General features: G+C 51.5%; 13 protein-coding genes across 13 annotated transcripts; 4 read left to right on the forward strand and 9 right to left on the reverse strand.

Moving 5' to 3' along the window:
- Positions 1-949: 949 nt before the first annotated feature.
- Positions 950-1771, reverse strand: A1O5_09080 (uncharacterized protein; the record flags this gene model as incomplete). The annotated part of the gene is made up of 1 exon (XM_007749660.1): positions 950-1771. The coding sequence occupies one exon, from the start codon at positions 1769-1771 to the stop codon at positions 950-952; it is 822 nt and encodes a 273-aa protein (XP_007747850.1).
- A 2325-nt stretch (positions 1772-4096) lies between these two features.
- Positions 4097-5537, reverse strand: A1O5_09081 (fumarylacetoacetase; the record flags this gene model as incomplete). Its single annotated transcript, XM_007749661.1, has 4 exons — positions 4097-4452; positions 4508-4583; positions 4638-5063; positions 5118-5537. The coding sequence occupies 4 exons, from the start codon at positions 5535-5537 to the stop codon at positions 4097-4099; spliced, it is 1278 nt and encodes a 425-aa protein (XP_007747851.1).
- A 626-nt stretch (positions 5538-6163) lies between these two features.
- On the forward strand, positions 6164-8077 carry A1O5_09082 (uncharacterized protein; the record flags this gene model as incomplete). Its single annotated transcript, XM_007749662.1, has 3 exons — positions 6164-6925; positions 7015-7645; positions 7704-8077. The coding sequence occupies 3 exons, from the start codon at positions 6164-6166 to the stop codon at positions 8075-8077; spliced, it is 1767 nt and encodes a 588-aa protein (XP_007747852.1).
- Positions 8078-8712: 635 nt separating this feature from the next.
- Positions 8713-9297, reverse strand: A1O5_09083 (uncharacterized protein; the record flags this gene model as incomplete). Its single annotated transcript, XM_007749663.1, has 1 exon — positions 8713-9297. One exon carries the CDS (start codon positions 9295-9297, stop codon positions 8713-8715), a length of 585 nt encoding a protein of 194 aa, XP_007747853.1.
- Positions 9298-10063: 766 nt separating this feature from the next.
- On the forward strand, positions 10064-11844 carry A1O5_09084 (uncharacterized protein; the record flags this gene model as incomplete). The annotated part of the gene is made up of 4 exons (XM_007749664.1): positions 10064-10141; positions 10206-10730; positions 10814-11427; positions 11574-11844. 4 exons carry the CDS (start codon positions 10064-10066, stop codon positions 11842-11844), a joined length of 1488 nt encoding a protein of 495 aa, XP_007747854.1.
- A 563-nt stretch (positions 11845-12407) lies between these two features.
- A1O5_09085 (uncharacterized protein) lies at positions 12408-13064 on the reverse strand (the record flags this gene model as incomplete). Its single annotated transcript, XM_007749665.1, has 1 exon — positions 12408-13064. The coding sequence occupies one exon, from the start codon at positions 13062-13064 to the stop codon at positions 12408-12410; it is 657 nt and encodes a 218-aa protein (XP_007747855.1).
- A 1281-nt stretch (positions 13065-14345) lies between these two features.
- A1O5_09086 (uncharacterized protein) lies at positions 14346-14525 on the reverse strand (the record flags this gene model as incomplete). Its single annotated transcript, XM_007749666.1, has 1 exon — positions 14346-14525. One exon carries the CDS (start codon positions 14523-14525, stop codon positions 14346-14348), a length of 180 nt encoding a protein of 59 aa, XP_007747856.1.
- A 3115-nt stretch (positions 14526-17640) lies between these two features.
- A1O5_09087 (uncharacterized protein) lies at positions 17641-18483 on the reverse strand (the record flags this gene model as incomplete). The annotated part of the gene is made up of 1 exon (XM_007749667.1): positions 17641-18483. One exon carries the CDS (start codon positions 18481-18483, stop codon positions 17641-17643), a length of 843 nt encoding a protein of 280 aa, XP_007747857.1.
- A 1206-nt stretch (positions 18484-19689) lies between these two features.
- Positions 19690-20943, reverse strand: A1O5_09088 (uncharacterized protein; the record flags this gene model as incomplete). Its single annotated transcript, XM_007749668.1, has 1 exon — positions 19690-20943. One exon carries the CDS (start codon positions 20941-20943, stop codon positions 19690-19692), a length of 1254 nt encoding a protein of 417 aa, XP_007747858.1.
- A 1166-nt stretch (positions 20944-22109) lies between these two features.
- Positions 22110-23789, forward strand: A1O5_09089 (uncharacterized protein; the record flags this gene model as incomplete). The annotated part of the gene is made up of 1 exon (XM_007749669.1): positions 22110-23789. One exon carries the CDS (start codon positions 22110-22112, stop codon positions 23787-23789), a length of 1680 nt encoding a protein of 559 aa, XP_007747859.1.
- A 132-nt stretch (positions 23790-23921) lies between these two features.
- On the reverse strand, positions 23922-24763 carry A1O5_09090 (uncharacterized protein; the record flags this gene model as incomplete). Its single annotated transcript, XM_007749670.1, has 2 exons — positions 23922-24520; positions 24586-24763. The coding sequence occupies 2 exons, from the start codon at positions 24761-24763 to the stop codon at positions 23922-23924; spliced, it is 777 nt and encodes a 258-aa protein (XP_007747860.1).
- A 943-nt stretch (positions 24764-25706) lies between these two features.
- Positions 25707-26120, forward strand: A1O5_09091 (uncharacterized protein; the record flags this gene model as incomplete). Its single annotated transcript, XM_007749671.1, has 1 exon — positions 25707-26120. The coding sequence occupies one exon, from the start codon at positions 25707-25709 to the stop codon at positions 26118-26120; it is 414 nt and encodes a 137-aa protein (XP_007747861.1).
- A 306-nt stretch (positions 26121-26426) lies between these two features.
- A1O5_09092 (uncharacterized protein) lies at positions 26427-27371 on the reverse strand (the record flags this gene model as incomplete). The annotated part of the gene is made up of 1 exon (XM_007749672.1): positions 26427-27371. One exon carries the CDS (start codon positions 27369-27371, stop codon positions 26427-26429), a length of 945 nt encoding a protein of 314 aa, XP_007747862.1.
- Between the last annotated feature and the right edge of the window lie 523 nt (positions 27372-27894).

A 27894-nucleotide genomic window follows, 5' to 3' on the forward strand; every position in this document is an offset into this window, starting at 1 on the left:
GACGAAAAAGGATGACGGATCTCGCGCACCATGCACGGCCGTTGTTGTAGACTTCTGTTGTCGTTATCATCGCTAAACTTGAGCGAGACTGTCGTTCGTTGAAGCAACCGAGCTCGCGGGTTAGCAGTGAGCACAGAGGGTTTTTGAGCTAACGATTGACGGTGCCGAGCGCTGAGGGCCGGTGGACATCAGCCAAGCTTGATCAAGATCATCAACAGCTACTAGGAATGGAAGCTGTTGCAGAGCAGCATTGTGTCATGGCATAGTAGTTGAAGTGCTCTGCACCAATGATTCACTCCATCTCTCCACATGTCGAGCATAGCTTTTACCGAGGCGCCCTTTTGGTGTCAACTGAGACGAATATGTTTACTTGTAGGAATTGGCTTAAGAAGGAAATCGAGAGAGCTAGATGGAGACGAGTGCGCTGCATGTAATATGGTGGTCAAAGGACAATATATTCGCGGGTTGAATGGAAAAAAGTCATGTGTATCATCTTTTATTATTGACAGCCTTAAACCCATAGCTTCGAGTGATGCGGTGTCCCACCATTATCAAATAGGCGCTGGATGTCGCAACTCTTTACCAATCCCTTCTTCTTACCAGTTTTGTCCGTCATTCGAATTGCGCCATTTCCTCTACCGAGATCGAGATTCTGGAAACATATCGTAACGCCGATAGATGTGGTAGGAAATTCGCCTTCGCTCGAAGCTCGGATGATAGCACCATCTCCGAGTGCGACCTGGTGAAACTCGAATGTATTGAGGTGGTCGTGAAGGTCTAGTATCACTCAAGGCCTTGTTCGGAGCCCATGTCTTCCAGCTACCGGGAACTACCCATTTCCGAAGCATTGAGGATTGAGAATCATTTGGCTTTGTGAGCTGAACAAAAACTTGAATCCAACTGCAAAACGCTTATTTCAAGGATGGTCGAGGAAATTATATATTTCACTTCACTCTGTCGAGGAGTGCTCGTTTGGAGGTAGATGGTCTTTCCAAGTGTCATATGGTGCGCATTGGGTATATCCGGTAGGTGCTCTGACACCACGAACGGAGCTGCCTCCGTCGGCTCGTTGGAGGGTTTTGTGCCTGCAGTGGATAACATGATCATAAGAGATCAACTCCGTGATGAGCGGCTCTTGATTCCTCATCGACCGGACCAGCTTCTCCCAGGCGTAGATACAGTGGGTAATGTGGTAGTCTTGAGCGACGTATACCGCATCGTGCTCGCCTTTTCTCATCTCCTCCAAAGTGTAGGCGTAGCTCGCCGAAGGATCAGCGTACCAGGTCCAGTTGCCAACGTCGAGGAAGCGGTTTGAGAGAATTTCGTCAAAACACGCAGCGGGTGTCCAGAGTTGCATCATCACATCGAAGATGCAGCCGCGGTCTCTGGCTTCTTGGGGTGTATATCCGCAGTTTTGGATTTCATCCTTCGACGAGGTTGAGTCACCAGAATCCTCGGTCGTCTTTACCGAGTCGTCACCGATGAGAGGGGTGGGTGTTGCGGCGACGGTGCTGGCGACCACAGCGGCTGCGCTGGTGGTTGACGTCGAGAGGGAATCGGATGTGGATGGAGAGGCGTGGGAGACAAATACCGACGAAATCAATGAAAAGATGGCGACAAGGATGGCGATGAACAGCGTGCCTGTCGCGACGGAAAGGCAGAGGGACTGCTTGCCCCAGCCTGCTCTCGGTTGAACCTTTTCGCTCGCCAGTGGGAAGGATTCATCGTTGTCGTTGGTGGAAACGGAGCGATAGTGGTTGCTGAGGCCCATGGTCGCGACGCAGGCCTGATGCCGCAAATCCTGGTGGTTCAGATCGGTGCTGGTGAGATTGAGAGAGATCGGGCCAGCGGTCACTTAAGAAGAGGAACGCGAACGAAAGGAGACAAGAAAGAAAACGAATGTGAGTGTTGCAGGGGCAACGTGAGACAGTGACAAATTGACCAAATGGGCCAGCGGAAGAAGATGTAGCAATAGGGACAGGAATTTGGCTGGGAGGGGATGGCGATGTTTTCATATGAGCAGGTTACAGGTGAAGTGGTTAACTGCGCCAACAACTGCGCCAACTGCGCCAACTGCGCCCATCGCCATCTCATTGCAGCATTGCATCAGCAATCAGGGAATCAGGGGGGGGAGGGCAGTAACGCCGAGCCACCCGGTGCCAAAGTTTAACCACCAGGGATAGTGATGGCGTGAGAAGTGAGGTGCTGAGGGTGGCAAACCCCCCAAGCCTCAGCCCCTAAGCCCCTAAGACCCCGAGCCCAAAGGGGAGTGTGGCCCCTGGTGGTCCTCCCCAATGGCCATTGGCAATGGTGCAGTCGCCCAATCGCTACACTCGCTTCTCGTCTAGAGTCTAGAAATCACGAGATGTTGGAAATTACTCCTATCGATAATCCCACTTTTCGCTTCATCCACTCTCACCTGACCATGTCTCTGATTTCTCTGCGTCCATGGAGTCAGCAGACAACACAATGGATATTACAACATGATTCTCAGCGTACTCGGTCCTCGCTACAAGTACGGGAACAAACCAGCGTGCCGATGGCTATTCTGACAGGCGCAGCAAAGTATCTCGCCCCAAACCTGATCTACCCTGATTCTTGTGAAATTGATTGCCCCCTAACCGAGCGAACTGGCGTCATACCTTACAAGCAGTAGTACTCTGTACTATTGGTGAACCTACTTAGAGCACTCTGTACCGAGTAACTCGTACCTACAAGTACAAGTATATTTGCTACCATTTAATCCCCAGAAAAAGGGGGCTCTCGCTTCTTGTCCAACTGCCAAGAGTCGGGAAATCTGCTCGGCCTCCCTTGGGACTAAGGTGATGCCGCCCTATGCAATCTGAGTGAGAACAGAGGTCAGTAAAAGCAGCGACGCTGCAATAACGTTTTCGACGTTAGCATCACAACTTCGTTTAGCCCGACCGGGTAAGGCTCCTCTGGGCTCCTTCATTGCGCTTGGTGACTGTCTCTTTAGCAAGTACTTGGTACTTGTACTGTCATGTAATGCTCGCCCGACAATATCAAAAACACTCAGCATCCGACGGACAGCCACAGTCTGATATCGTGCGGAGAATGATCTATCCAGCCATGACTGAAGCCGGGGGCTCGCTGCATTGTCATCACTGGGTCCCACCCTTTTAGCATATATGGGTCGTCGATTCGTGATCAAGCAAGTCAATAAGCACGAATCTCCCGTTTCCACCAGCCCTGAATGCTCATTTGAGCGAGATACAGCCGATCGAGAAGTATTCGAATAGCCTGATGGACCCGCCACAGCCAACTTGCTAGATATACATCTCCATTGGAAAGGCCAAGCCAATGATCACGGTAATTTAGTGTCTTAGACCAGCCCTCTCTCATTTGCACTGCGGTACATCTTCTTTCGCCATCTCTACCGAAAAAGACAGCTCGTCTCTGGAATTAATTCCAATCTACATCATAGACACGGCAACCCTTACTCGAGGGCCTTCATCTAGGATATGGATCTTGTCCGCGCATTGAAAGAGTTTAACCAGTCCGCATTGCCCAATAGTGGTTTGCAAAACCTTCACTGGCTGAAGACAAGGAAGTATCGGTCATTTGAAGGATTGTTTTACCATGGCGAATATTTATCCCAAGGAGCCTTAAAGACGTTGTCAGATAATATCACCTCGAAGTCTCATCGACTCTGGCATTGACACCCGGTGATCTGAATGACGAAACTCTCCTTTGACTGTTCCAATTAACAGTCTTTTTAAGTGTGTGCCCTTGGAATGATCATGCTGGAATCGTGCTAGTAAATTATTGGCACATGACGAAAGGAGCAATGTTCATCAACAAGCACAAGAATCGCCAACGACCCAACTCTCCCCGAGGTTGAGCTATTCGAGCTATTTGCGCAAATCTCGCAAGCGGTCTACTTGGATTTTCGGATGTCAGAGATAGCTGGGATGTGTTGGAAGCAGCCGTCCCGGTCGCCCGCTAACATCCTCCCCATTCAGATGGTATACGCGAGGCGGAAGTTTAGCTTAGACATGCTCGCTTGCACCACGAGAACTGTCTGTGTGAGGTTCAAGGGCTTTGTCTTGAATATTTCATCTCGGCACCCTAAACATCAGTTGGCCGGTAGCACCTCGCCACGGCATATCCCAAACCCCACGTTTTCAAGGCCGTCTTTTGTCCGTATCTGTGCGGCAAATTCGACTATATCGCCGTCTTCGAGATAGGTTCGGCGAATCCGTTCTCCAGACGACCCTTCTGCGCTCATTTCACAGGGCTGTTCTCCGTATCGAGAAAGCTCAAGGAAACATCCTTCTTCTGATTTGGTAGGTCCAGACATTGTCCCCGTGCCCATAATGTCGCCTGGTCGCAATGGACAGCCGCCACGGGTGTGGTGAGCAATCATCTGGGCAAAAGAGAAGACCATAAACTTGGTATTGCATTCCGCCACTGCATACCTAGTATGGTCAACTGAAAAGCGCCTCATTAGCAGTCATCCTAGTCATTACAGGAGCATGTTGCTCACCTTCTAGTGTTGCTCGAATAGGAACCTCGAAGATGGATTTGGTCTCTTTCTGCATCAAGTAATCAGGAAGCGGACGCTGTGAAAGGTCAGTCATGTGTTGTCAAAACTTCCCGTGGACCAATTGACTTACATCCACCTTGATTGGGGAGACCCGAAAAGGCTCCAGTGCCTCGAACGGGACGATCCAAGGTGATATCGACGTGCCAAAATTCTTGCAGGTGAACGGCGCACTGGGCTCCCATTTTTGAAAGTCCCGCGCGGACCAGTCGTTCAACAAAACAAATCCAAAGATATGGCCTTCGGCTTGGTCCACCGGAACGGCTTCTCCCATTTGACTGGGTTGTCCAATTACCACGCCAAACTCGACTTCGAAATCGAGGTCTCGGCAGGTGCCGGACACTGGCTTCCCACCTTCACGATATTGACCTTTTGGTCGGTGGATAGGGGTATCAGAGACCACGACTGAGGATGAACGCCCATGAAAGCCGGAAGGAATGTCCCAGAAGCTTGGTAATACCTGCGTGATATCTGCTCCAGGTTTGAGAAAGCCTGCACACTAGGCACCATGTCAGCAACACTGCATCAGGATTGGAGTTTGCGCACTACCCACGTTATTGGCATGATGAAGACCAACAAAGAAATCTGTGAAATCGCCAACGGTCACAGGGAGGTGCATAATAGCGCTTTGCATCGAGACCAGGCACTTTTGCCGGAGGTCGTGGTTGTCGCGCAATACGTGGCCTAGCAGGGTGTTGTCTCTTAGCAGCTCTTGCAACTTCTTTCGAATCTGGCTGTGCACATGTTGTCCGAGCCCGGCGTATGCATTGAGGGTCTTTTCTTGGAGAGTCGAGTCGTCAAATTTGATGTCTTTGAAAACTTGTTCTCGAGTTAACACTTTCAAATCGAGCACATGATCTCCCACCGCAACGCCAATGCGTCGAGTTGGGTCAGCGTCTGTGCTGAAAACTCCATAGGGTAGATTCTGTAGCGAGAAGTCTGAATCGATGGGGATTGGTAACCAAGAAGCCATCGTGATTGATTACTGGTTTATTCTTTTAAGTTTTGATTCTGCTCAGCATGTCTCAACATTTTGTGTCCTCTTCGTTTCCAAAGTATATGTATGTAGTTTGAGCAGCCGTAACCCTAGGAATGAATCAGTCGATGGCATCTTCCGTCAAGCGTCTGTTAGACACAACCGGGCCTGCTAAGTCCCAAACGCCGAAGCATATCGCTCGCACAGGTACCAGGAATGGCAAGGACTCGTACAGTAGGTTCCGAAAGTCTCGTCACTTGGACGGCAAATCAATCGATCCGGAAAATCGCCCCATAGTTTCCCGAAGCGAACACGATCTGGGCCACAGACTTATTAACCGACAGGAATTGTCACCCCGTGGGGAAGATTATGTCTTGGAACAGCCACAATTTTGGTTGGAAGATTGATACCTGAGTTCGCCGCCAGACCAGCTGTGTAGGATGGAGCAAAAGGAGGCGCCCATGACTGCAATGCACTAAGAGTGGCACAGCACGCTCGTTACCTCCCAGTGACTATATGATTTCCCTGTCTCCTGCATATACGCTCGTCTATTAACACCAAAGACTTCGCCACTGCCATTCATCCAAGCTGTTCTCGCATACCCTGCGAAGCTGTCGCCCAACATGGTAGATACTATAGCTGGTTCTGACATCACCAAGAAACAGGCTCAACACCATGCACTCGAGCATCTGGAGAAAGTCGACTCGAAGGATTCACTGCACCGCAACGACCTGGGTCAAGATGCAACAACTCTGGGAGGTTACTGGGCCTCGCCTAGACTACTGGGTTCGATCTTGGCCTCATTTCTCCTCGCAAACAGCATTTACATCGGCTACGCGATGCCCGTCAGCATTCTCTCAGTCATGAATGCTGACATCGGACCATCTCCAAACATCTATCTGGTTTCACTGGTATACACGCTCTTCACCGGAGTGCTGCATTTGTTCTTCGCCCGTCTCTCGGATATCCTAGGCAGACGGTATTTCCTCGTGGGAGGCCAAACGTTTGGAGTGATTGGTTCCATCATCTGCGCCACGGGCAACAGCATCAACGTTCTCATCGGCGGTAGCGTCCTCGCTGGCATTGGTGGTGCCGCAGGGCTGCTCTATCCTGTCGTCATACATGAGTTGCTACCTAACAAACACCGGCCCTGGGGTCAAGCTGCAATAACACTGGCAGTCCTACCTACTCTGGGGTTCGGCCCCGCCATTGCAAGGACCATGATCGCCCAAACCGCGGTTGGCTGGCGAGGAGTCTACTGGCTCAATGTGGCAGTGTCAGGAGCGTCAGTCGTCCTCTTTGCCACCTGTTACTTTCCGCCAAACTTCCATATGATCAACAGTGAGTTGACGAAGTGGCAAGAGGTGAAGGCGTTAGACTACGGGGTGAGTGATTGCCATCTTTGCAGCAGCTTCGAGTTCTCTCCTTCGTTCGAAGCAGAGCTTACACCTGTACTGTGCTGACTGTTGCCCAGGGTCTTTTACTATATTTTGGTGGCTTGATCTTGGTCCTCATGGGGTTCACGTGGGCCCAAGGGACTTATGCCTGGCAAAGTGCACATGTCCTTGGCTCACTCATCGTTGGGACCGTCACTTTGGTGGCATTTGGTATCTATGAAACGTACATGCCACTGAAACAACCGTTGCTACCGGTCAGACTGTTCAAAATCCCAAACATCACCGCCTGCATCTTTGTCGGCTCTACGATGCAGATGGTCTGGCTGGCACTAAATGTATTTTGGCCCATCCAGATCAGTGTGCTTTTCACTTCGAACGAAGTAACCATCGGCTTGTTATCCTGCACTACAGGGATTGCATTGGCAGCGGGGGAGCTCATTTTCGCACCTATATTCAGAGCTGTGGGATATTTGAAATGGCAGATGATAGTTGCGAGTTTAATGACCGCCGTCTTTGGCACTGCGATGGCCGCAGTGACGCACAAAACAGAAAACATGGGCATTGCCTTCACGGTGCTGGCCGGTCTTGCAGTTGGATGGATCGAGATGGTAACTATTGTCATCACCGGACTTGTGGCTCCACCAAACGATATTGGCGTTGCCCAGGGTTTCTTTGGTTCTACCAGACTGACTTTCGGAACTGTCGCGGGTAAGCCACCGTCTTTTCAAAAAGTAAGGCGTCAATTGATCTAACTCACTGTGTGTAGTCAGCATCTACCTGGCTATCTACAGCAACAGGCTGACGGCCTTCCTGCCGCAAGAGATCGTTCCCGCTGTCTTGAGCGCGGGTCTGCCCGCCAGCAGTATCCCAGATCTTTTCACGGCCATAACCAATGGCACTGCAGCAGCCTTGGAAGAAGTGCCGAGAATGACCGATGGAGTTCTTGATGCTGTTGTTCTAGCCACGAAACTGGCATATGCCCATGCTTTCAAGATTGTGTATCTGGCAACACTAGCCTTCACGGGCATTGGATTGGTCGCAGCATTCTTCATCACGGACGTCGACGCTTTCCTCACAAACTACGTCAACAAAACTATACGCAAACCAATGATTGGAAGTTCCGATAAGGCCGAAGTGTGAGCAGAGTCCATCTGCTACACTTGGAGATCTTGCTATTCAGCACAACGGTCTTTGGGGGGGGGGGGGGGGTCAGGGACTTAACAAGATTCCTAACCTGTTTTTGCAGAATACTTCTGTAGCAAACAGATGAGCAAGTCAAAAAAAAAAATCGTGTTCGAAGTCTTCCAGCTCTATGAACATACCGAATTTGCTTTTGCAGATGAGAGTCTGTTGCCACAGGAGGTCTTGATTCTTTAGTTGTCACAGCATATTAGGCGGCGTTCTTGATCATAATGTCGGTTCCTAATCGAGGGGGGTATTGTCTTTCCTCTAGGTCGAGGCTATCAAGTTCTGTGGGCAGGAGCTATCACTCTGTTTCAAGCACGAGTAGAACAGCAAAATGATAAAGTGACTACTTGAGCCGAAGACCGATTATTCAATGTCAGTAGTAGCCAAACGGTGAGCAACCATGGGAGTTTGCTTAAGGACTTCTCAAACAGGAACAATTTTAGAGGCAGTCTTGACGGAGTACCAAATTCTCTTCTACAAGTGACGAAAATGATTCGGTGGCCTCGAACGTCAAGGTCACGGCCTTGATCAGCTCTCCCGAGCGTTCTGTATTTCGTCTTCTGCACAGCCTTTGTGCGAACCCAATCTCACTCTCTATCATTGGCACTCTCTGGCACATGTCCATTAGCCGCGCCCAGGTCCTCCTTGAATCTCTTCCCATTCACCAATAGTGGCTGACAGTCTTGCAGGACGAACAGGATCCTCGCCCACTCGGTCGGACTGGGGTTGCTCCACGCGTGCATGGTGCCTCGTTGGATGGCGACATCTCCGCGCGTCATGTGCGTCTCACTGCCGTCGTCCAGTTCAAGCACCACCTCGCCTTCCATGACGATGCCATAGTCGAGGCTCTGGGTCCGGTGCATGAATCCCTTGCTGTTGGGCTCAAAATCCACGAAACGACAGACGGTGCCCTTTGGCAAGACGGCAGGAGCGACTTTGCCTCCTGAAGTTACCTCCTGGTGACTCTTGATGTCTGCGTCATCGTTCAGGTTGGGCGGCATCGTTGTTGTCGTGTACAGTAACGCGGAAGCGTATTTCAACTCCTTGAAGGCCGTCCATTGGGGTATCTCTGAGCTGTGAAGTGTCGCCTGGCCCAAAGTATTATGTGTAGTGATGTGAATGGTCGACGGGGATAATGGGGAGGGCTGATGGTTGGTGCCGTTGGCCAACATCTTGACGATGCGTTGGAACTTGTAAACGTTCTGAAGCCGGGAAGAGAATGTTACTCTTGCGTTCGGACTCGGGAGCCTTCTTTTCAATTTGGAAAAATATTCAGCTACCTCGGGGGCGTACACGACTTCACTGAGAGCAGCCAGACACCCCTTTTCACTCCACGGCGTGCCTAGACTTCATGCCCCGAGGTCAAAGAGGGTTGCCACCCCCAGCATCATATCTTGCATCAAGTCGGACAATTCGGCTAATCTGGAAAACTCGAATCGCGGCAAATGGGCCCCTTGCATGAGTTCCCTTTTTTTGTGACCCCTTCTCCAATGACCGGAGCATGATCACTGGCGCGCAGCTGGGCAGTTTGCAGGGTGGACAGCACGGACTAATCTAACCTCATTTGGAAGGGGATTCCCTATTGGTGGTGGGGAACTTCAACGAGACTACGGCATGGCAATCCCTGTTTCGAACCCATCAATCTTCTTCTTTTTTCGCTCCTGCACATTAGTAATGGCCGATACGAATTGTTACACCCCGTGGGCTTCTCAGTCGGAACCGAGCTTTGTAATCCGGAGCCTCTGGAGGTGCCCATGGGGTGCGTTAATCCCCCACATCTGAGAACAGAGCACTAGAGCAATAACCGAGCTTCCAACATCAATCACTCATTCCGATATTGTTGACTTAGCATCCTCGCTGCCGCCTTCGAGTCGCTATCTCGAAGGTGATACTTCGACCCTGTGGCCCCTCAAACACGCCTCAACGACGACTGCAATCATGATTTGGGCTACCTCTGGGACATTTCGATACCTTGTACCTTTGGCATTACTCGTAGTAGTAGCATTGGCCATATGGGTGAGTAATGTTATCCTTCAATCGAACAATTTTGTGTCGCGCCTGCTCACAATCATGCATGTAGGTCATCGCAAAAGCGTTCTCCGGCCCGCTCTCAGCAGTACCGGGACCATGGCACACAAGGTTTACAGGTATCGTGATCAAGTACAAGATATTGACCGGCCAACGCATCTTCTATGTCCATGACCTTCACCAAAAGTACGGCCCTGTGGTCAGAGTTGAGCCAGGCGAGGTGGTTGTGTCCGACCTGGACGCCTTCCGCGAAGTCCATCGCATCGGGAGTGGATTCGTCAAATCTGACTGGTACAAGTCGTCTACGCCGGGAATCGAAGACAACGTTTTCGCCATGACGGATGTCCAGCAGCATGCGGCTCGTCGAAGACTGCTGGCCCGCCCCTTTAGCAGGTCATCACTTTTGGCCAACTTCCAAGACTTGGTGTCAGACCGTGCGCGACTGGCCGTTTCCAAGATGAAAGAGGAAGCGGACCGAGGAGACTGCGACGTGATGAAATGGTGGACTTTGATGGCTACCGATGTCATTGCAAACGTGGCTTTCGGAGATGATTCACATCTTCTAGAAGCCGGACAAGTAAGTTGACCATGGCTCCTCCACCCATTGGCCCCCCCCTTCAAGCTGAAATGCCGAACGGACAAGCTGATAATAAAGTAAAGAAAAGCAGCTACATCGACGACCTGGAATTAGCGTCGATGATCTTCGGGCTGGTAGGCGAGGTCCCGTGGCTGTACAAGATGATGCGCATTGCAGCGCCCGCTTTTACAAGAAAATGCGACACTGCCCTCCAGAACGTGGTCAACTACGGACTATCAGCCGCAAGCCGCGCCAGGGAAAAGGTCTCCTTGTCCAGACACAACATCATCAAGGGCCTAATCGACGCGAGCCGCGCCGAGGGAACCACTATGACCGACTTCAGCCTGGGTTCACAGGCCTCTGCCCTGATTGTGGCCGGGTCCGGCACGACGGCCGTGACGCTCACTTATGCAGTCTGGGCCATCCTCCAACATCCAGATGTGCGGCGGAAGCTGGAACAAGAGGTGAGCCAGCTGCCGGACGACTACGACGACACGGCATTGGAGAAACTGCCGTATTTGAACGCCGTCATCACCGAGACCTTGCGGCTGTACGGATCAGCACCGGGGGCTCTTCCTCGCACCACACCAGCCAAAGGTATCGAAGTCAACGGGCTATACATTCCGCCTGGGGTGACGTTGACGACCCAAAGCTACACGATGCACCGCGATCCCGCAGTCTTCAACGATCCAGAAATGTTTGAGTCACCCCTTTCCCCCTTTCTTTCCCCCCCAAACTACGTTCTCCTACTTTAGGGCCGTTGCGGCACTGGGAAAACGAAACCAAAAAAAAAAAAAAAAAAAAAAATCCCTTGCGGCTGGCTGACCTGTGGACTTTTCACAGATACGACCCCGATCGATTCTACCTGAAGCCCCTGGAAGGCGCACAGAAGTACGCGTTCGGGCCTTTCGGAGGGGGAACGCGGATCTGTCTGGGCATTCACTTGGCCCAGATGGAACTGCGACACGGATTGGCAGAGTTCTTCCGTGAATGTCGCCATCTCGAGCTCTCCGAGGCGACCACACCGGCGTCGATGAGGATGGAGAATTACTTCCTGATCAGTCCGATCAGTAAACGCTGCATGGTCAAGAAGTGTGGGAATGTGAAGATGTGAAGCTCAATTGAGGCTAGATCATAAAAGACGCTGCGAATTGTGCCTAACCATGCATCTATTGCTACTGCTATTATATTGCATCTACTGGAGAAAAGTAATTGTACAATGAAAATTTCCAACGTGGACAATGTCAAGATAGATCACATGTTGACCTGAGAGAGGTCAAATGATATGGCTGGCTAAAATTCACCATCGTGGTCAGATTTCAATGCAAGTAGTGAGCAGCGACTTGAGTTTACCAGTAGGCGATTGCGCCTCATAGAACCGCCCATGAGGCGTGTCGAAACCACGTCCAAGTCATGTGAGCAAGGAGTACTACCATGAAAGGAGTACTGCTTAGCCTAGCAGTACCCTTCGACGCCTCGAACATGCGGGAATCCGCTGCAGGAAAGGGTTAGCTTATTCCGTACCCCAGCGCTTCCCTAAACTTGGGAAGCGGGGTCCGGGTTGCTGCGGAGACAGAGCCCATGCAGCGTTCGAGATGGTGTCGAGGGCATGTGTTAAAGTGTTTGCGCATGATCTATCAACCCATGTGTGAGGCTTGTGACTCGCCGCAAGCTTTGTCAGCATTCTTCACCAGGATCCGTTGAACCGGCGTTCCAGCCTTCAACATCAAAGTATTCCAAATTGCTTAGCTCCGTATCCAGCTGGGAAAGATCTGGCATCTCTCCGTTTGGGAAGAGATCGAGCATCGTTTGGTCAAAGAAAGGATAGTATGGGTCCAAAGTCAGCCTCTCTGTGACACCTTGGCCCTGGAGTGGGAAAGGAGGCCCAAATCCAATATCAGCCTGATTGTGCTGAGGCCATGGCTCTCCCTGCTGCTGGTGTTGCGTCTGATTGACGTTGATCTCCGGCTGAGTTGGAACATGATTGACGCTTGAGTCAGTGCCTCGTAGGTACTCACGGGTTTGGGGGAAGTCTGATGGTAGAGCGACGGGGCTGTCTTCCCGGGGTTGTTGCCGAATTAGAGCGCTCTGCAGGTCGTGCATGGGGTCGTCGTGTATAGGTGACCTTGTTGCCATGTCACGCTCGACAGTAGCTTGTTCAATTCCGAGATCTTTGGTCTCGTCTCCTGAATCCACGACTCCGTCACCTTTAGGCCGCAAAATGTCGATGAAACCGAGAATAGAAGCACGAGCATGTGAGGCATTGACCTTGAAGTCGACCAGCTTTCTGATGTCAATATACCTAGGCTCGTCTTCGAGAGTGTTTGGGAGCATTCGGTGGATCTCGTACAAACAACCAACATGTATTTGCTAGAAAGACATTAGCATAGGCTCCAGTGTTTATGAGGTAAGATCATCAATACAAGCAGCGCGGCGAACTTCCAGTACACAGCCACACTTTGTATAAGTTGAATGTTCGCCTTGACATTGGCACGTATACGACCTCGTACTGTCGGATTAGAGCACCACATGAATGGCATTTGAATAGCACATCCGGAATACGCTGCGTATGCAACAAAGGTTGGTATGGCACCAGGTCGAGCGTACGTCGAAACAACTGTTTTGACCAATTCTGAGAATGAGCAGGCGTGTTCAAATGCCACTTGCGCTGAGCAATGTCGAGAGGTAAGCCAACTGCTATCGCCGGAGCTCCAAGAGAAGAGAGGGATAATGGACGCGTGCAGCGCGCCCAGAGACTGGTGATATACGGCGTTGAGAAGCAGGATTTTAGGGAAGGAATGGGCGTCGGTCGCCATCTCGGGAACTTTTGATGGTGTCAATTTAAAGTCTGGTGACACTTCTTGCCACCAACTCGATATTTTTTCGTCGAACGCATGCAAGCTGGTTATTCTCTCACTAATATCCGTTTCGCGACACTTTATGAGCGAATGTACCGAGTACCTACCAAGAATTAATCTCTCCGTTCAAAAGGGCATCGGGAGCCAATATTACCAGAGTGTCAGGCCTTTAATCACCTCAGCATATAGGCTATGACCACCAGCCGCCGTACTTCGGTTAGAATCCAGGCATTCCGATGGTTGTCTGGAAACGCCAATATCGAAATCTTCTTCCGGCCACGGCAAACTCAAGCTTGACAGATCGACGAGTGGCTCGAAGAAGGTCAGGCTGTCGGCGGACTGACATTGCATCAGATAGCAGGCCCACAGTCGTCGGCGGCGCATTTCAGCTTCGAAGGCGTTATCACCGTACAACTTGGCTGGTTCGAGACCGATGACATAGAGCAACTGACAGCCCACTCCTACCAAAGTGAGTGTCCGCTCCACAACTAGACGGTGGTGATGTTAAATTATACCTTTGTAAAATTGGCTGACTCTCCAGGAGCCTTGACTATACCAGAACAGGCCCAGAGTCATCAACGTCACGATCTTATCCTCGTGGAGATCCTCAGGTTGTTGGAACACAAGTCGTCCAGCTTTCCTGGCCCATTCAACCATGAAGCCGTGGTCCTTCAAAGTTGCCTGACCATTTTGGTCTCGGTGGAAACTAAAAGATGTTCTATTAGCCAGTTGTCGATAAACTCGACTGAATTTCGCTTTACTTTGCTGCCCACGCGCAGATACTTAGCACGACATGGGGATTGGCTCTTCCGCGCTCGAGCGACTCTAAGAACAGCCTTTTGTGTAGCACGAGGGTAGCGTTGTATGCGTTGTCGAAGAACACTTCCACCAGGGTCAATATCAAAGACTTTGGTATTCCTAGGTCATAGTGGTCCATATTGGAATGGTTGGGTAGATTCGACGATGCAGAAATGTGTGGCATTCTGTCTGATATTGCGATATTTTCGGTGTTGGTTCTACCGCCATGCTGCCGCTTGGAAGATGCTGCCGGGGACTTATTGATGTTTGCGGAAACGAAAACATGATGTTTCCTTGCAGGGGTGCTCGTGCTGCTGTAAGAACAGGGTTGTCTCAATCTCGAACATCTTTTACAAGTCGGACGCTCTCCAGTGCACCGTATCTTTGAGTGGTGTTAGTTAATGCATAGGCATGATGAAAACCACATTCAGGAGGTCAATCACAGCGCCTCACTTTCAAGGTCTGGCATGTACCGCAGGCCGTGCGCGGACGGCCGACAGAAGGCCACATCTGGCAGAGCAACTCGAACTGGACCAAGGAAGTATTAAATGATGAAGGCCAGATGCAGCTACTCTGTTTCGTTTAGATGTGGACCAGATGAGAGGGCGCAGGGGCTTGTCATATACGAGGAAAGCTTCAAGCCGAATCATGAGATTCGTGGGTTTCAAATTCAATATGAACTCGGGAAGATGGTACCTGGCAATACCTGGGTAACTCCCTACCTGTGGCGTACGAGGCAAGTGGTGAGAAGACTAGCAAGGCGGGGATCTGGGGAGACGGCTTTTACGGATTTAATGATCACAGCGCGATGCCGCTGAACGACCCGCCGTACGACATTTCCTGGTCCTAACGGTTAAGTACTTAATACTCCACAAGTACCTCGTACTCGGTACCTCGGAATATTATATTCACCAGTCAGCTCGCCCTCTTTTGGAATGAGGATGATGCCGCCCTGTGCATGCTCCCACGTGAGCTGGCCGTTGATCTACGAGGTACTTCGCGTGTCGTCTTTAGCCGCCGCTGTAACTTCCTCTTCTCCGGATGCACATCCTTGTACATTCTACCCAGTTGAAGCCAGGCAACCAAGTTTCTCTTCTTCTAATTACCATCTCTGCACGTCTGCGCCTCACTAGGCTGCCACAATTTCTGCGCAACTCGGCAAAAGGTCTTGATCGAGTATAGAGGATAGAGGATTCCAGCCACAGCTCGTCAAGCCTCAGCTCGCACAAACCTTAGCCTCAGGCAGACACCAAAGCGGCCAATCGTATTCGTAGCCTCAGCCAATCATGCCATACTTCGAATGCTTCCATCAGTTGACGTTGAGGCGTCAAAGCCTCAGCTCGCGACCATGGTGAAGGGGTATATGTTTCGTGATTCCTGTCAAGAACGCGCCCTCGAATTGTACTAACTACACAGCATTCAACTCCTGCGACCATCCTACGGTCGAATAGCTCACAACCTTTGCGCTTGCGACCTCGACTACTCTTAACCCCGCACAAACGAGATACCCAAAGTTCATCTGTGTCTTTCTACCGACGCCATTCTTCAACCATGGGGAAACTTAGGTCTCCCGCGTCTCCAACCAACAGAGGCGCACCGAGCACGTTCCCGCGCATGGACCCTCCGCCTCCCTACGAAGAGTCTTCTCGTTCCTCCTCTGCTCATAGCAACGACCGACTACAAGGAGAAGAACCTGCGCGGTCGCAGGGTGAACCTCACCAAGCGGCGTCGCAGCCGCAGCCGCAGCCGCAGCCAGAAGAGCAACAAGCTGCTTCCGGGGCACATGACTCGTGCCAAAAGAAAGAGGTGACGGAAGGCTGTTGCACATTTGGTGAGGGAGCCTCAGGATGTATGGTGGTTGGAGATCATGCCGAGGGGTGCTTGAATTACGGTGACAACACGAGTGGATGGTATGGAACCCCGGCGCTTCCTCCTTGATTTTCCCTGGAGGCACTGCAAGATCCTTGTGCGAGAGGCGTGTGCTTCAATTGACAAGGCGCTGACAATGTCTCCATAGTCTAAACTACAAGTCCAGAGACGGATGCTTGCTTTGGAATGCTACCGAAGGCGGGTAAGCGACCAACCAATTTCAACCAGTCGTCGCCGGCTATTTCCAGTCATGCTAACTCTCAAATGCTAGATGCCTGAATTTCAACACGAACAAACAAGGATGTTGTCAATGTGGCTGAAAACAACATGTCATCACAACGAGCATCGATCAGATCTAGGCGGTAGGAATGTTAGTCATGAAGCTCACGCTGTGCGGGATATCATAGCATCGGCGTTGGAAGAATAGATGTTGTGGAGTTCCTGGTCAGGTTCGACTGTTGATAACACTCTGGGCGGCAATGCAATGCAATAATACGAATCTTTTCGTCCCCCCAACCCCCTTTCCATCTCGAGCGCCCTCCACCGCTCATCCATTCATTCTCCCGTTTTCTCGTTCTTAACACGAGCCAGTTCCGACGATTTGGCCTGACCTGGCCATGACCCTGTCCCTGTCCCTGTCCCTTCCCCAGACAGTGACTTGGGAACCGAAACAAGGGGGCCCAATCCCACATTCCCGCAAAAGACAAGAGATGAAGGAGAACAAACATCGAACTCGAATTCGTGCACGAACCAAAACGGCTACGACAGCGGCCTTACGGGTTTTCGTCCTGCTTTGGAACGTGCTGTACCTACTCGCTAGGGAGCCTTGTGGTCCAACGGCCACGGGTGGACATTTGTCCCTGCTTCGGGATACCCTTGCTGGGCTGAGTGGCCTCGATGTACTTGGTACGGAGTACCTACGGAATACAGTCTCGAGAGTTTACATCGGGGTTGCGAAAACTCTCGATGCAAGAACCGAGGGCGGCTTGCCCATACAGATGTAAATATATATAGATATATATCAGCAATCCAGGCAGAATATCTAGTGTACTTTGTGTTTATTGGAAACTACATAGTAATGCATGGAGACAGAAACGCCTGCATCCCTCCTCGGGAAAATAGTGCAAAGAAAGAATTGGACGTGGATCTCGTAAGAAGCGACCTGACTTGAAGGTGGCCATTGAACGGTCATACTCGATGCTTGAAACATGGGGCTTTTCGTATACCTCGACTGCACACACGCTGTTTATACCCCGCTGAAGTCTTCGTCTCCCTCTCTTGCCCCGTGCTGTCAGATCCTACGAGAATCGCGAGAAATAATCTCGACGGCTCGGTGGGTGACTGTATATAAGATGTCAGTAAAAGTCCTTGTGTAGGGGTAACATTTACTTTTGACTAGCAGTCTCCATTTGTGGAGTCGGCGATGAACTTCTGACATCTTTCTTGGCGGACTCCTGAGGTATGACCTGCTCATCCGGTTGTGGGTTGTCATCCACCGGAAAATGTCCCGGCATAGTAGGCCAAGGTGTTTTTCGGGGTGTTGTGGGAGGTGTTATATTCCCAAAATGAATTGCAAGCTCGGTTGTCCCGCCGTTACGAGCAGTCTCTTGAAGCCTGTTGCATTCCCGTTGCGTCTTTAAGAGCTCCTCACCAGATTCGTTCGGTGCCTTTTCAAGTTCACTGATTCTAGCCTTCAGCCTAGCATCGACGCCTTCAAGGGCCCTATTGTGACCCCTCAACTGAGCCCTGTCTTCTTCAAGGACCTCATTTTGATCCTTCGGCTGACCCTTGTTAGCTTCAAGGGCCTCACGTTGGCTCTTCAATCGAACCTTGTCTCCTTCAAGGGCTTCCTTCAGTTGAGCATTCTCGGTCTCAAGCTGCCCACATCGATGCAACAGCTGAGCATTGCCGTCTGTAAGGGCCTGGATTATTGTCTCCAGTTTGGTGTCAACTTCAAGTGTCTTTCCCTTTTCGGCGGCTAATGCTGGCCGCAATTTCTCAATTTCGGTCTGTAGACCAGCGTTCACCTTTTCCACCCCTTTGAGTTGTTCGCCACGTGCAAGCCACTCTGTTTGCAGCGTAGCATTGTGAGCCTGTAGATTTCCAATTTGTGCCCCTTGATCAGTATTCCGTTGGACGAGCTGTTGGAATATCGCGATGCCAGCGACCCGGTTGGGACAACTTTCGCAGCGATGATAATGACTGGATTTCCTTCTTCGTGAGGACATGATTCCAAGTGCAAAATGACTCGGATCGACGACGCAGAAGGGATTTGAGTGGATCCAGAATCCGCACTGGTCTATGTTAGTGGTCCATCATCACGTAGTGATCAGAGCCGTTTATGGATAGTGAAGATAGCAACAACCTTCTAAATGGAGTTGGTAAGGCTGAAGGCCAGCGGGTGCAGGTCGATTGCCGCTTCTGCAGAGATAATTCTGGGAGTCAGTTGAAGACATGTTGACTGCCTCGCTGCTTCCCATGTCTGGGCTGCGCCGCACGTGACTGTTCAGGTGCAACAAGTGGTGACCATTCTGTACTCGGTACTCAGTACATCGCTCCCTTGTGTAACCTGGGCAGATGAGAAGTTTCGCCTTGGGATAGGCATGGCCAGAGCGTGTGATGGCCGGGTATCGACTCCTCTAATGAGCGAGTGGACGACACTGTGAGTGGAGATACGATCCCCTGACGAAGCAAGTAGCTGATGATTGCATGGGCGTGTAGATTTTCTCAATGGCTTGTACAAGTAGTACTTCATGCATTCGCCCAATGATGACCCATGAAGTGGTGAACCTGCTCTTGTATGTGGAGTGCGAGAAGTGAGCTGTCGATTAGCTCTGGACACATGCAACGCTTAACCCTATGTGACCTAGCTCCAGATTAGAGTGGGCGAGAGTGTGGGGTTGTGCGGCGCTTTTGAATTGTTTTCGAGTGTCGAGGTGTATATATACATCAATACACGCTGTCTGTTCTGTCTGTTTATCTTCAATTTTTATGGATCCTGGATTTGCGCCGTAGGCAGCGCCCGAGCTGCACTGCCCAGTTTTATTCCAACCTAGAACTTCCAGACTTCTCCTGATGGCGCCAGGGTGGTAGAGTGATGCCCTCATCGCTCCTTGTCGAGAGTTAGGTGAATACAGAGTGAAGCTCTATCACCTTGGAGACCCGACATCGGAAATCAACCATTTTGGTATTCTGGCAATTCGCCGTCGCCTTGGGAAGAATGGCCGCGTTCTCTGCAGCCTAGCATCGTTACTATCCTCCGAAAAGGAGATCTAATCCAGCTGTGGATCTGTTTCTCTCCGTAGCTAAGTATACTCGCTGTATATAGGATGAGGCGTGCTGTTCAGCGTGCTAGGAAATCACCTCATGGGTAAGAAGGATCTAAAGAGCGTTACATTTGCTGGCGATTCGCAGAGTATTTCCCAGTGTCCTATTCAATAACCTTTAACAAAAGGAAAGGTATCATGATTAATGATAGGAGAACTTACCCACTTAGGAAACGGAGTGAATTTGTAGCGCTCCCCATTGAGAATGAAGGTGCCTTGAAACTTGCAGAGCTCAAAAACGGCGCCTGGCGCCTTAACTATTATTACTTGGGTCGTTTGAAACCAGGTTAGGTGATCCATAATCCGCCTGATGTCGTCGATTTCAACAGACAATCTTCGTAGAAGGATGAGTATTTCGAGCCAAGAAGTGAGAAATGCCTTGTCGCGGTTGTGCGTACACTTGTAGCCATACTTGTCCAGTACCGAACGCACGCTCGTGTCCACCATTTGCCGGATGTGGTCTTTAAACTCCCTGATGTCCGGGGTTGCTTCAAACTCCACAATGGACGTAAGGGTGAACTCGGCAATTTCAAATAAAATCCACAGGCGTGCTTCAAAGGGCGGGTAAAACCAAATAAATGCACAATTCCGAACGATTCCCGGCATTGTTCCCAGCGATCGTAGAAAATATGTCTCTTCTGCCTGGGTGCGCGGACTCTGGGGTATGCATGTCCAGTCTACCCAGATGTACGACCAATGCTGTGGCCGAAGCTCTGCTTGAAGAAGGCGTAGACATTCGCCGTCGGGATCAGGGTGATCTTGCGTGAGCCAAAAATGGCTCATAAAAAAGCATTCACTCCGGCTGACGAAGCCATTTTGGGCAGGCAGAAGAATGTAGTCGTCCAGATTGTCACGGCTCCATTTCGTCATTGTTTTCTGTGATAGAAAGGTCTTCCGTTGCTGGAAGAACCAGAACATCAGCTCCTTCGGTGCTTTAGCTAAGAAATCATCCAGACAAGTATAGCTTCGCAAGATTTCTGTGATCCAATCCAGGCTGTCAATAGCTTGCGCATCAAACGCGAGCTCCGACAACGACGCTAAGCTGCGAGTTGCGAGCGAATCCCACGTATCTGGAGGCGGAGGAGGGGGAGATGAGACTTCAGAAGCTGCTTCGTTGGACCTGACGAGGTCCCAATTGGATCTTTGTTCGGCATTGACCGGGCTCGAAAGATGTAGTTGGCCACTGTTTTCTGACGCCTGACTCTGGTCATTTCCCTCACTATCCAGTAGTCCTGCAATCTGGTCCTCGCGAGACACCAAAGGCAGAGCTACGCTTGGCTCGCGACCTGATTCCAGACATGAGTCCCGGATAGTGAGTTTCTGCAACGCGTCCGAGGTATCAGAGGGCTGAGGCTGTGGCATTGCCATCCGCCTGCCACAAGTGGGATTGCCTGGGGATTCAAGGTGAGTTGCAAACGCAAGTGGCCTGCCAACAAAGAAGACGGGAATAAACTCTAGTCCTTATCGATTCTTGACGCTAAAGCTAGGATCGCAGAAAGAATAATCACTTTGAAGTAAATCGTTGCCACTTTTCACACGCCCTGCCACGGCTTTCGAAAGGAAACGATGGTTGTCACCCTTTGATTGTACTGAGGACCGTTGCATGTGAAATGAGCATGTCCTTGGTCGATACACATGAAACGCTTTACCTGTGCGACCTAGCTCTTTGTTGCGGTAGGCACCAGTGCGGGCCTAAGTTATTTTTGAGACCATGTCCATCAGCCTCGACTAAAGAAGTGGAGTATATGTACCAAAGTTTCGGGCATCTCTCAGGGCGCAGGAGCCGAGCTGAGAGCAGCTTCACTTCTCGAACGGCTACGTGCGGAGTAGTGATGATCTAAAGTGATGAATGATGATGCTCAGATGCTATCTAGTACCTAGTACTTAGCTACATATCTGAGGAACGATTGGGATATTTACACGTAGGTGCCAAGCAGTGCCATGTCAAATACCGCAGTTGGAGAACACCACTACACAGCTAGTCTGTCCTGTCCTGTGCGGAGCACGTATGTAGAACGTGGCGCGGCCCGGTTGATGGAAGGATGGAAGGAAGGAAGCCAATTCTTTCTACTCCCTCCATAGATAGACCAGGCCTCCAGGCTGGCCAACTGAGAAGAGCCAGGCCAAAGAATCAGGCCATGCGCGCCATCCCCCCGTATTAACTAAGGTTGTCAAGCGGCTGGGTAAGGGCTAAGTCCTGAGGTAAGCTGATATAACTCCGTCCTGATCCTTGTGCTCCGTATATACGCCGCGCCGCGGAGGATAGGGGAGGACGAGTTAAAACTCTGAGGGGGTACGGTGCGTCAAAAGGAGAACACCTCCCACGTAGATAGGTCTTCATTAGGGGGGAAGGGAAGCGGGGTCGATTCGTGCATTTATGAACACGAAAGACTTCGTATCTATATATCCTCGCCCTTCGCCGGGGAGTCTGTAAGGTCTCTGTCCCTGTTCCACCGTCATCGCCTCATCATCACCACCATCACCATCACCATCGTCGACAGTATCGTGACGAACAAAAGAGCGCAGACATGGCCTCGTCTTCATACGACTATATAATTGTCGGAGGCGGCCTTGCCGGGCTCGTCCTGGCATCTCGTCTCTCCAAACTCCTCCCGCCGTCTGACACCAAGCAGGTGCTCGTTCTCGAAGCGGGCACAGACCCTTCTACAACCGACTACATCCTCACAAGCCAAGGCGCGCATCAAGCCTGGACATCTCCACACTCGTATCAGCTCCCGATCTCGCCCAATCGGCACCTCAATGGACGTAGCACGACTGTGCCGGTCGGCAAAGCATTAGGTGGGAGTGCGGCGATCAACGGTGGTGCGTGGACCAGGGGACCGAAAAGCGACTACGACCTGTGGGCCAAGTTGGTGGGCGACGAGAGCTGGGGATATGATGCATTGGTGCCCTATCTGAGGAGGGTCGAAAGTATGGCTTTGGTGGAGGGGATGGAAAAGGATGAGACCCAGCATGGATACGACGGCCCCTTGAAAGTCACACCAATTCGATCGCAGTGGCCAGCGAGGAAGTATCCACTCAGGGAGTCCGTGCAGAAGATGTGGGAGGAAGTCGGAGTCAAGTACATCCCTGACGGGAATGCGGGGGATCAGAATGGACTGGTCGAATTCGTCGAGGCCTGGGTCAAGAGCGCCAGACAGCTGCCGAACAAGATCCTGGATTTGGCAAAGGTGGATATTCGGACTGGGAGTACGGTGCAGCGCGTCACTTTCGCCAAAGTCGAAGGACAAGGACAGGACCAGCCCGCTGCCAACGGTGTCGACCTTGTCGGCGGTGAACATGTCGTGGCGAACAAGGAGGTAATTGTCTGTACTGGGACGTATCATACCCCCCAAGTCCTCATGCTCTCTGGAATAGGCGACCCTGCTGAATTGACAAAACACGGTATCGAAACTATCGCTGCCAACCCCGAGGTGGGAAAAAGCCTCAAAGATCACTTCGCACTGGGGATGGCCTGGAAACTGAAACATCCAGAAAAAGGTCTGGCCATCGGATCGCCGCTGTTCACCGACCCTTCCTATTTCTCCGGCTGGCCGATGGATTTTATCGAGTTCGGGCCTTTGGAGGAACTGTCAAAGCTGGAGCCTCTGGTCAAGAGTCAGGAAGACAGAGATTTGGTGCTCCGGCCGGACGCTTCGCATATGGAGATTGTGACCCTGTACGCGGGCATGGGCAAGGGGTTCACGGGCATTGACACTCCAATGGACGGGAGCTACATTACCACCATCGCTTGCTATCTGACGCCCACATCCAAGGGATCCGTCACCCTGCAATCGGCTAGCATCGAGGATCCCCCGGTCATTGATGTGAATTTCTTTGATACCGAAGCCGACAAGGTTGGTTTCCGACAGGCACTTCGGAAAGCAGCATCCGTCCATCTTGAAACCGAGGCCGGGAGATCCTTTGTCTCGCATGAAGTTCCCCCAGAGGGATACGCGTGTATCACCAAGGACACGACGGACGAGGAGCTTGATAAGCGCATTGCCGACCTTGGATATACCTTCCATCATCCGATGGGCAGTTGTGCAATGGGAAAAGTTGTGGACAGTCATTGTCGCGTGATAGGTATCAGGTGCTTGAGGATAGTCGATGCCAGTGTCTTCCCGGTCCCCATGGCATGTCATCCTCAGGCGGTGGTCTATGCGACGGCCGAGAGGGCCGCGGAGTGGATTGGTCGCGGGGACTAATAGATCTTTCTTGAACGATGTACTTGTAGGGAAGGAAGCCACGTATTACACGCGGCTTGTCATTCCAATAAGTCCTCGCTTCACTGATGGCTTCACGCCCAGACAGTTAACTCATTGTGCCTCCAGAGAAGCTCAGACTGCTCTAACTGTCGACTCTGATGTTGGTCTCCCCGGGGTTAGCTCCGACCCAGGACGGCCTGCTGTTCCTTGCGCCGGTAACTGTGCCCCCGGACGTGGAGAAATTCTCGATGGCGGATCCGTCGACGGTCCTGGCGTAGGATTCGGGTTATAAGGGGTCGAGCCTCGGACCCACAGGTCTGGGTAATTAACTTCGGCATCGGTTCTGGCTTGGTTGTACGCGTCCCTGATTTGTTCCATGACCGCATACACGTCGTCACGGCGATTCGGATTGCGGAAGTTCGCTTCTGCATCGTCGAGTTGGTCCACGATCTTCGCGAGGTCGTTGCGGAATTGTCGGGCGCGATTCGGCTGGTTGCGACTCTTGAAATAAGTAATGAGGCCCGCAATGACGGTGTTGGTGGCGCCAAGGAAGATGGTTGCGGTCCGAGCCCTTCTGTCGTTGAAGGCGCCCAGCACAGTGAGGGAAGCCGCAATGAGGATCTGGAAGAAAAGGAGCGAGTTGGAAAGCACTGCAACGAACCAATACTGGTAGGTGTGCCAACGGTATGCGTCTGTCACACGTTTTCGCAAGGTCGTATAAGCTTGGCCATCTAGACGTACTCAGTCAGAACAGCTTCAATGGGGTATGGACCTTGTGTCCTGAGATTTTAAATACCTGTACCGGCAAGCTCCCCAAAGAATGTAGGGGTGATCGGGTGCTGAGGAGACAGATTGCTCGATGGTTGCGTCGTTACATTGTGATCTCCAGCTGGAGGTGTATGAGTCGCTGCTTGTGGCTGTACATGGCTGGACTCTCCTTTCTCATCTATTGTCACAGCGGTCTTTGGGTCCATGGTGAACAGCTGCGCGAACGCTGGCACGCAAGGCGAGTGCGAGTTGAGATGCGGAACTTTGACATTTCCATGTCGGACAAGACGGGCTGTTCATTTTAGTGAATTCAAGGAGTGGCGGGAAATCAAGCCCAAATTGGCTGCTGAAGTGTCAGGGCCGAAGCGATGGCTCTAGCTGCCCAATCAAGGTGTATTGTAGAAATGACCAGCCTTCTGTGGTGTCTCGTTTGTGATGATTGTTGATGAAATATCGAAATGGGGAAGGCTGGCAAGACTCTTGGCGCCACTGGGCGACCCTGGGGATCCCTGGGTGCTGCCCGGGGCATCACTGGGTCATCACTGGGTGCCCACTAGCGGGTGACAGGGGGGCTTTTGAAGGATTGCCAACCCAAAAACTTCTGCGGGGCGTCGGTTTTTGATTGCGTTCCGGGGCACCGCCGCTAGTGCACGTGCGATAGCTCTCGTTCGTTAAATCCCTTAGGCGCGAGCTGCACCAACTCGTTAGGCGGAAAATCTCCGAGTCCCCCTATGACGGTCTACCGTGTGTACCCAGTACTGGGTACCGAGTACTGGGTACCGAGTACTCCGATAGACAACACGATACGACCCCCCGTCAGAACAATTGTCCTTCTGCTCGCCGTACCATATCAAAACCGTGAAGCATCCTTCCGAGTCGTCACCCTAATCCGCCTAATGACACTCTTGCAGGACGTATTCGTAGCAAAAGCCTCAGCCGAAGCCCGAAAGAAAATCATCATGGCTCGATCGAGACGAGTGAGAACGTACCTACGTAGGTAGGTTTATAAGGTGAACATAAGGAGGGCGCCTGGCGGGCCTTGTTTTTGGAGCAGGGAGTACAGAGGACTTGCCCTCGCATTGTTAGTGTGTGTCTCTTGCAATCGACAACTCGTACTTGATAGAGTCCTTCAGAGCAGAACCGTTCACCATGAGCACCACAACCGCATCGGAAAACATAGCCCTCGTGCGCCGCATGGTCACCGAGGTCCAACAGAACGGCCACTTCGACCTCATTGACGACTTCATCCACCCGAACTGGGTCGACCACCCCCAAATGCCTGGCCACCCTGGAGATCGCGAAGGCGTATACATCATTATGCGCAATCTTCACAAAGCCCTGTTAGATATAAAAGTGGAAATCATTCACAGTGTCTGTACCGGCGACGTCGTGGCCACCAACAAAATCATCCGCGGAAAGCAGGTCGGCGAGTTGTTTGGCCAGCCAGCATCGAACCAGGCGATCGAGTTTCGGGTCATGGACTTTATGCGTGTGCAGGATGGGAAGTTGATCGAGCATTGGGCTTGCCTTGGTCGGATAAACCCCGTATCAGAGGGAGCTTGAGTCTCAGCCTGGATTAGGCGATGCCGTACCGTTGCTGGCTCTGTTCAAGGCTTTATCAGGACATTCGAGTGTACAATCCCATCAGCAGATGCGGAGGGACAACAGGGACAATGAGACAACGAGAGAACAGAACAACATGATCAATGATTATGGGGTTCTTCCGAAATCCCCTTTCCAGGCCCGCAGAGTCCCTTGACCCCTGTGTCATTTTCCTCCATGCTATCCTTGGTTCATGCAATCGGCCGTTTGCCTTAAGTTAGGCCAGACAACACATCTTCGAAGCCTACTAGAACCATCGTAATGAGCCTAGAAAGGCCACTTGACCTGCCCTGCGAATTCCTTCCAAGATGCCTTCTTCGAGCCCGGTAGCAAGAACTTGTCGCTCTCAGCCTGATTCTTCTCAGCTCCTTTGCCGTAGTAGCTCCAGTCTCGGATCAGCATCATATTTTGTGCTATCTCCTCCGCGATCTTGTTGCCAAGTTTTGCAGCGGACTCGACACTGGCGGGTTGCTCGACGAATTTGATTTCTTTGCCCTTGATCTTTGATAGCGTGTCGACAATTTCCTGGGGGTGCATCCACTCGTCGACGCCTTGGACGTAAACTCCATTGGCTGCCGACCCGGCTTCGAGAAGGCCCACCGTGAACAAACCCGTGTCATTCTGAATATCAATCAAAGGTATCCAGGTATTCTGGGGATTCCATGGGAGACTGAGCGTGATCGCACCGGTCTGTTCGTCCGGCTTGATTTGTGTTTTGAGGTTGGACATGAAGTATCCCGGCATGTAGTACGAAACGATCATATCGCCTTTGACCTGCTCTGCATACTCGGCCACTTCGGCCTTGGATTCAAAATGCTCGACCTTGGTCAGTTCGCCGTGGGTCAGCTTGGTCACATGTGGCAAGGTCGACCAGACCAAGTGCTGGACACCTGCTGCCTTGCACGCATCAACAATGTTCTTGCCCTGCCTAATCTCGGCCTCTTTGGATGCCGTCTCCCAATAGTTTGTGACAGCGAAAACGCCATATGAGCCCGCGACGGCAGCTTTCACGCTTTCGATATCGTTGATGTCGGCTTTGGCTAGCTCAGCCCCTTTCGAGGCAAGCGCTTGCGCTGCTGGCTTGGATGTGTCGCGAGTGATGGCACGGACTTTGTACTTGGAGGCCAAACTGGGGTTGTTGAAGATGGCTGAGGCTGTGCTGCCACCCTGGTTGCCCGTAGCTCCAAAGACAGTGATGATTTTCTGGGCCATCTTGACGATGTTTCCGAAAGCCACTTTGGGGTCGACGAGCTTGAGTGTGACGTTTTTGATCCGCCGAGAGAAATACACTTTTGAGCGAACCTGAAATGGGTTGAGGTGACGTCTGCGATCTTTGGGACAAAAAGAGTCAGTCTTGCCTGAAGCTTTGAAGCTCCTCTTTATATAGGTAAAGCCATCGAAAGATTTTCACGCAAAGTTCTGTTCTTTTAATGGTCCCATTGGCTTCAAGCGCTGTGTTACATTAGGTAAGTACGTCTTTGCCGTTTCCAGGCGTCAAGGAGGGTCAGAGGAGTGAGGGTTAGTCATGTACTCGGGTTCGGCCTTCGCTGGCGATTAGGATCAAGAGGATTAGCTGGACCGGAAGATCTGGTCGGGAACCGAGACCGCGAGCAAACTCGAATCTTAAGACGCGCATGTGGTGCATGTGGTGCATGTGGTGCATGTGCTCAAGTGCTTAGGTCATGTACGGGGTGAGGTTAGGTGGTTAGGGAGGAGGGGGAGCTGACCAATTCCT

The sequence above is a fragment of the Cladophialophora psammophila genome (genome assembly GCF_000585535.1).
Source record: "Cladophialophora psammophila CBS 110553 chromosome Unknown aczJe-supercont1.15, whole genome shotgun sequence".
In the NCBI taxonomy this organism is placed as follows: domain Eukaryota; kingdom Fungi; phylum Ascomycota; class Eurotiomycetes; order Chaetothyriales; family Herpotrichiellaceae; genus Cladophialophora; species Cladophialophora psammophila.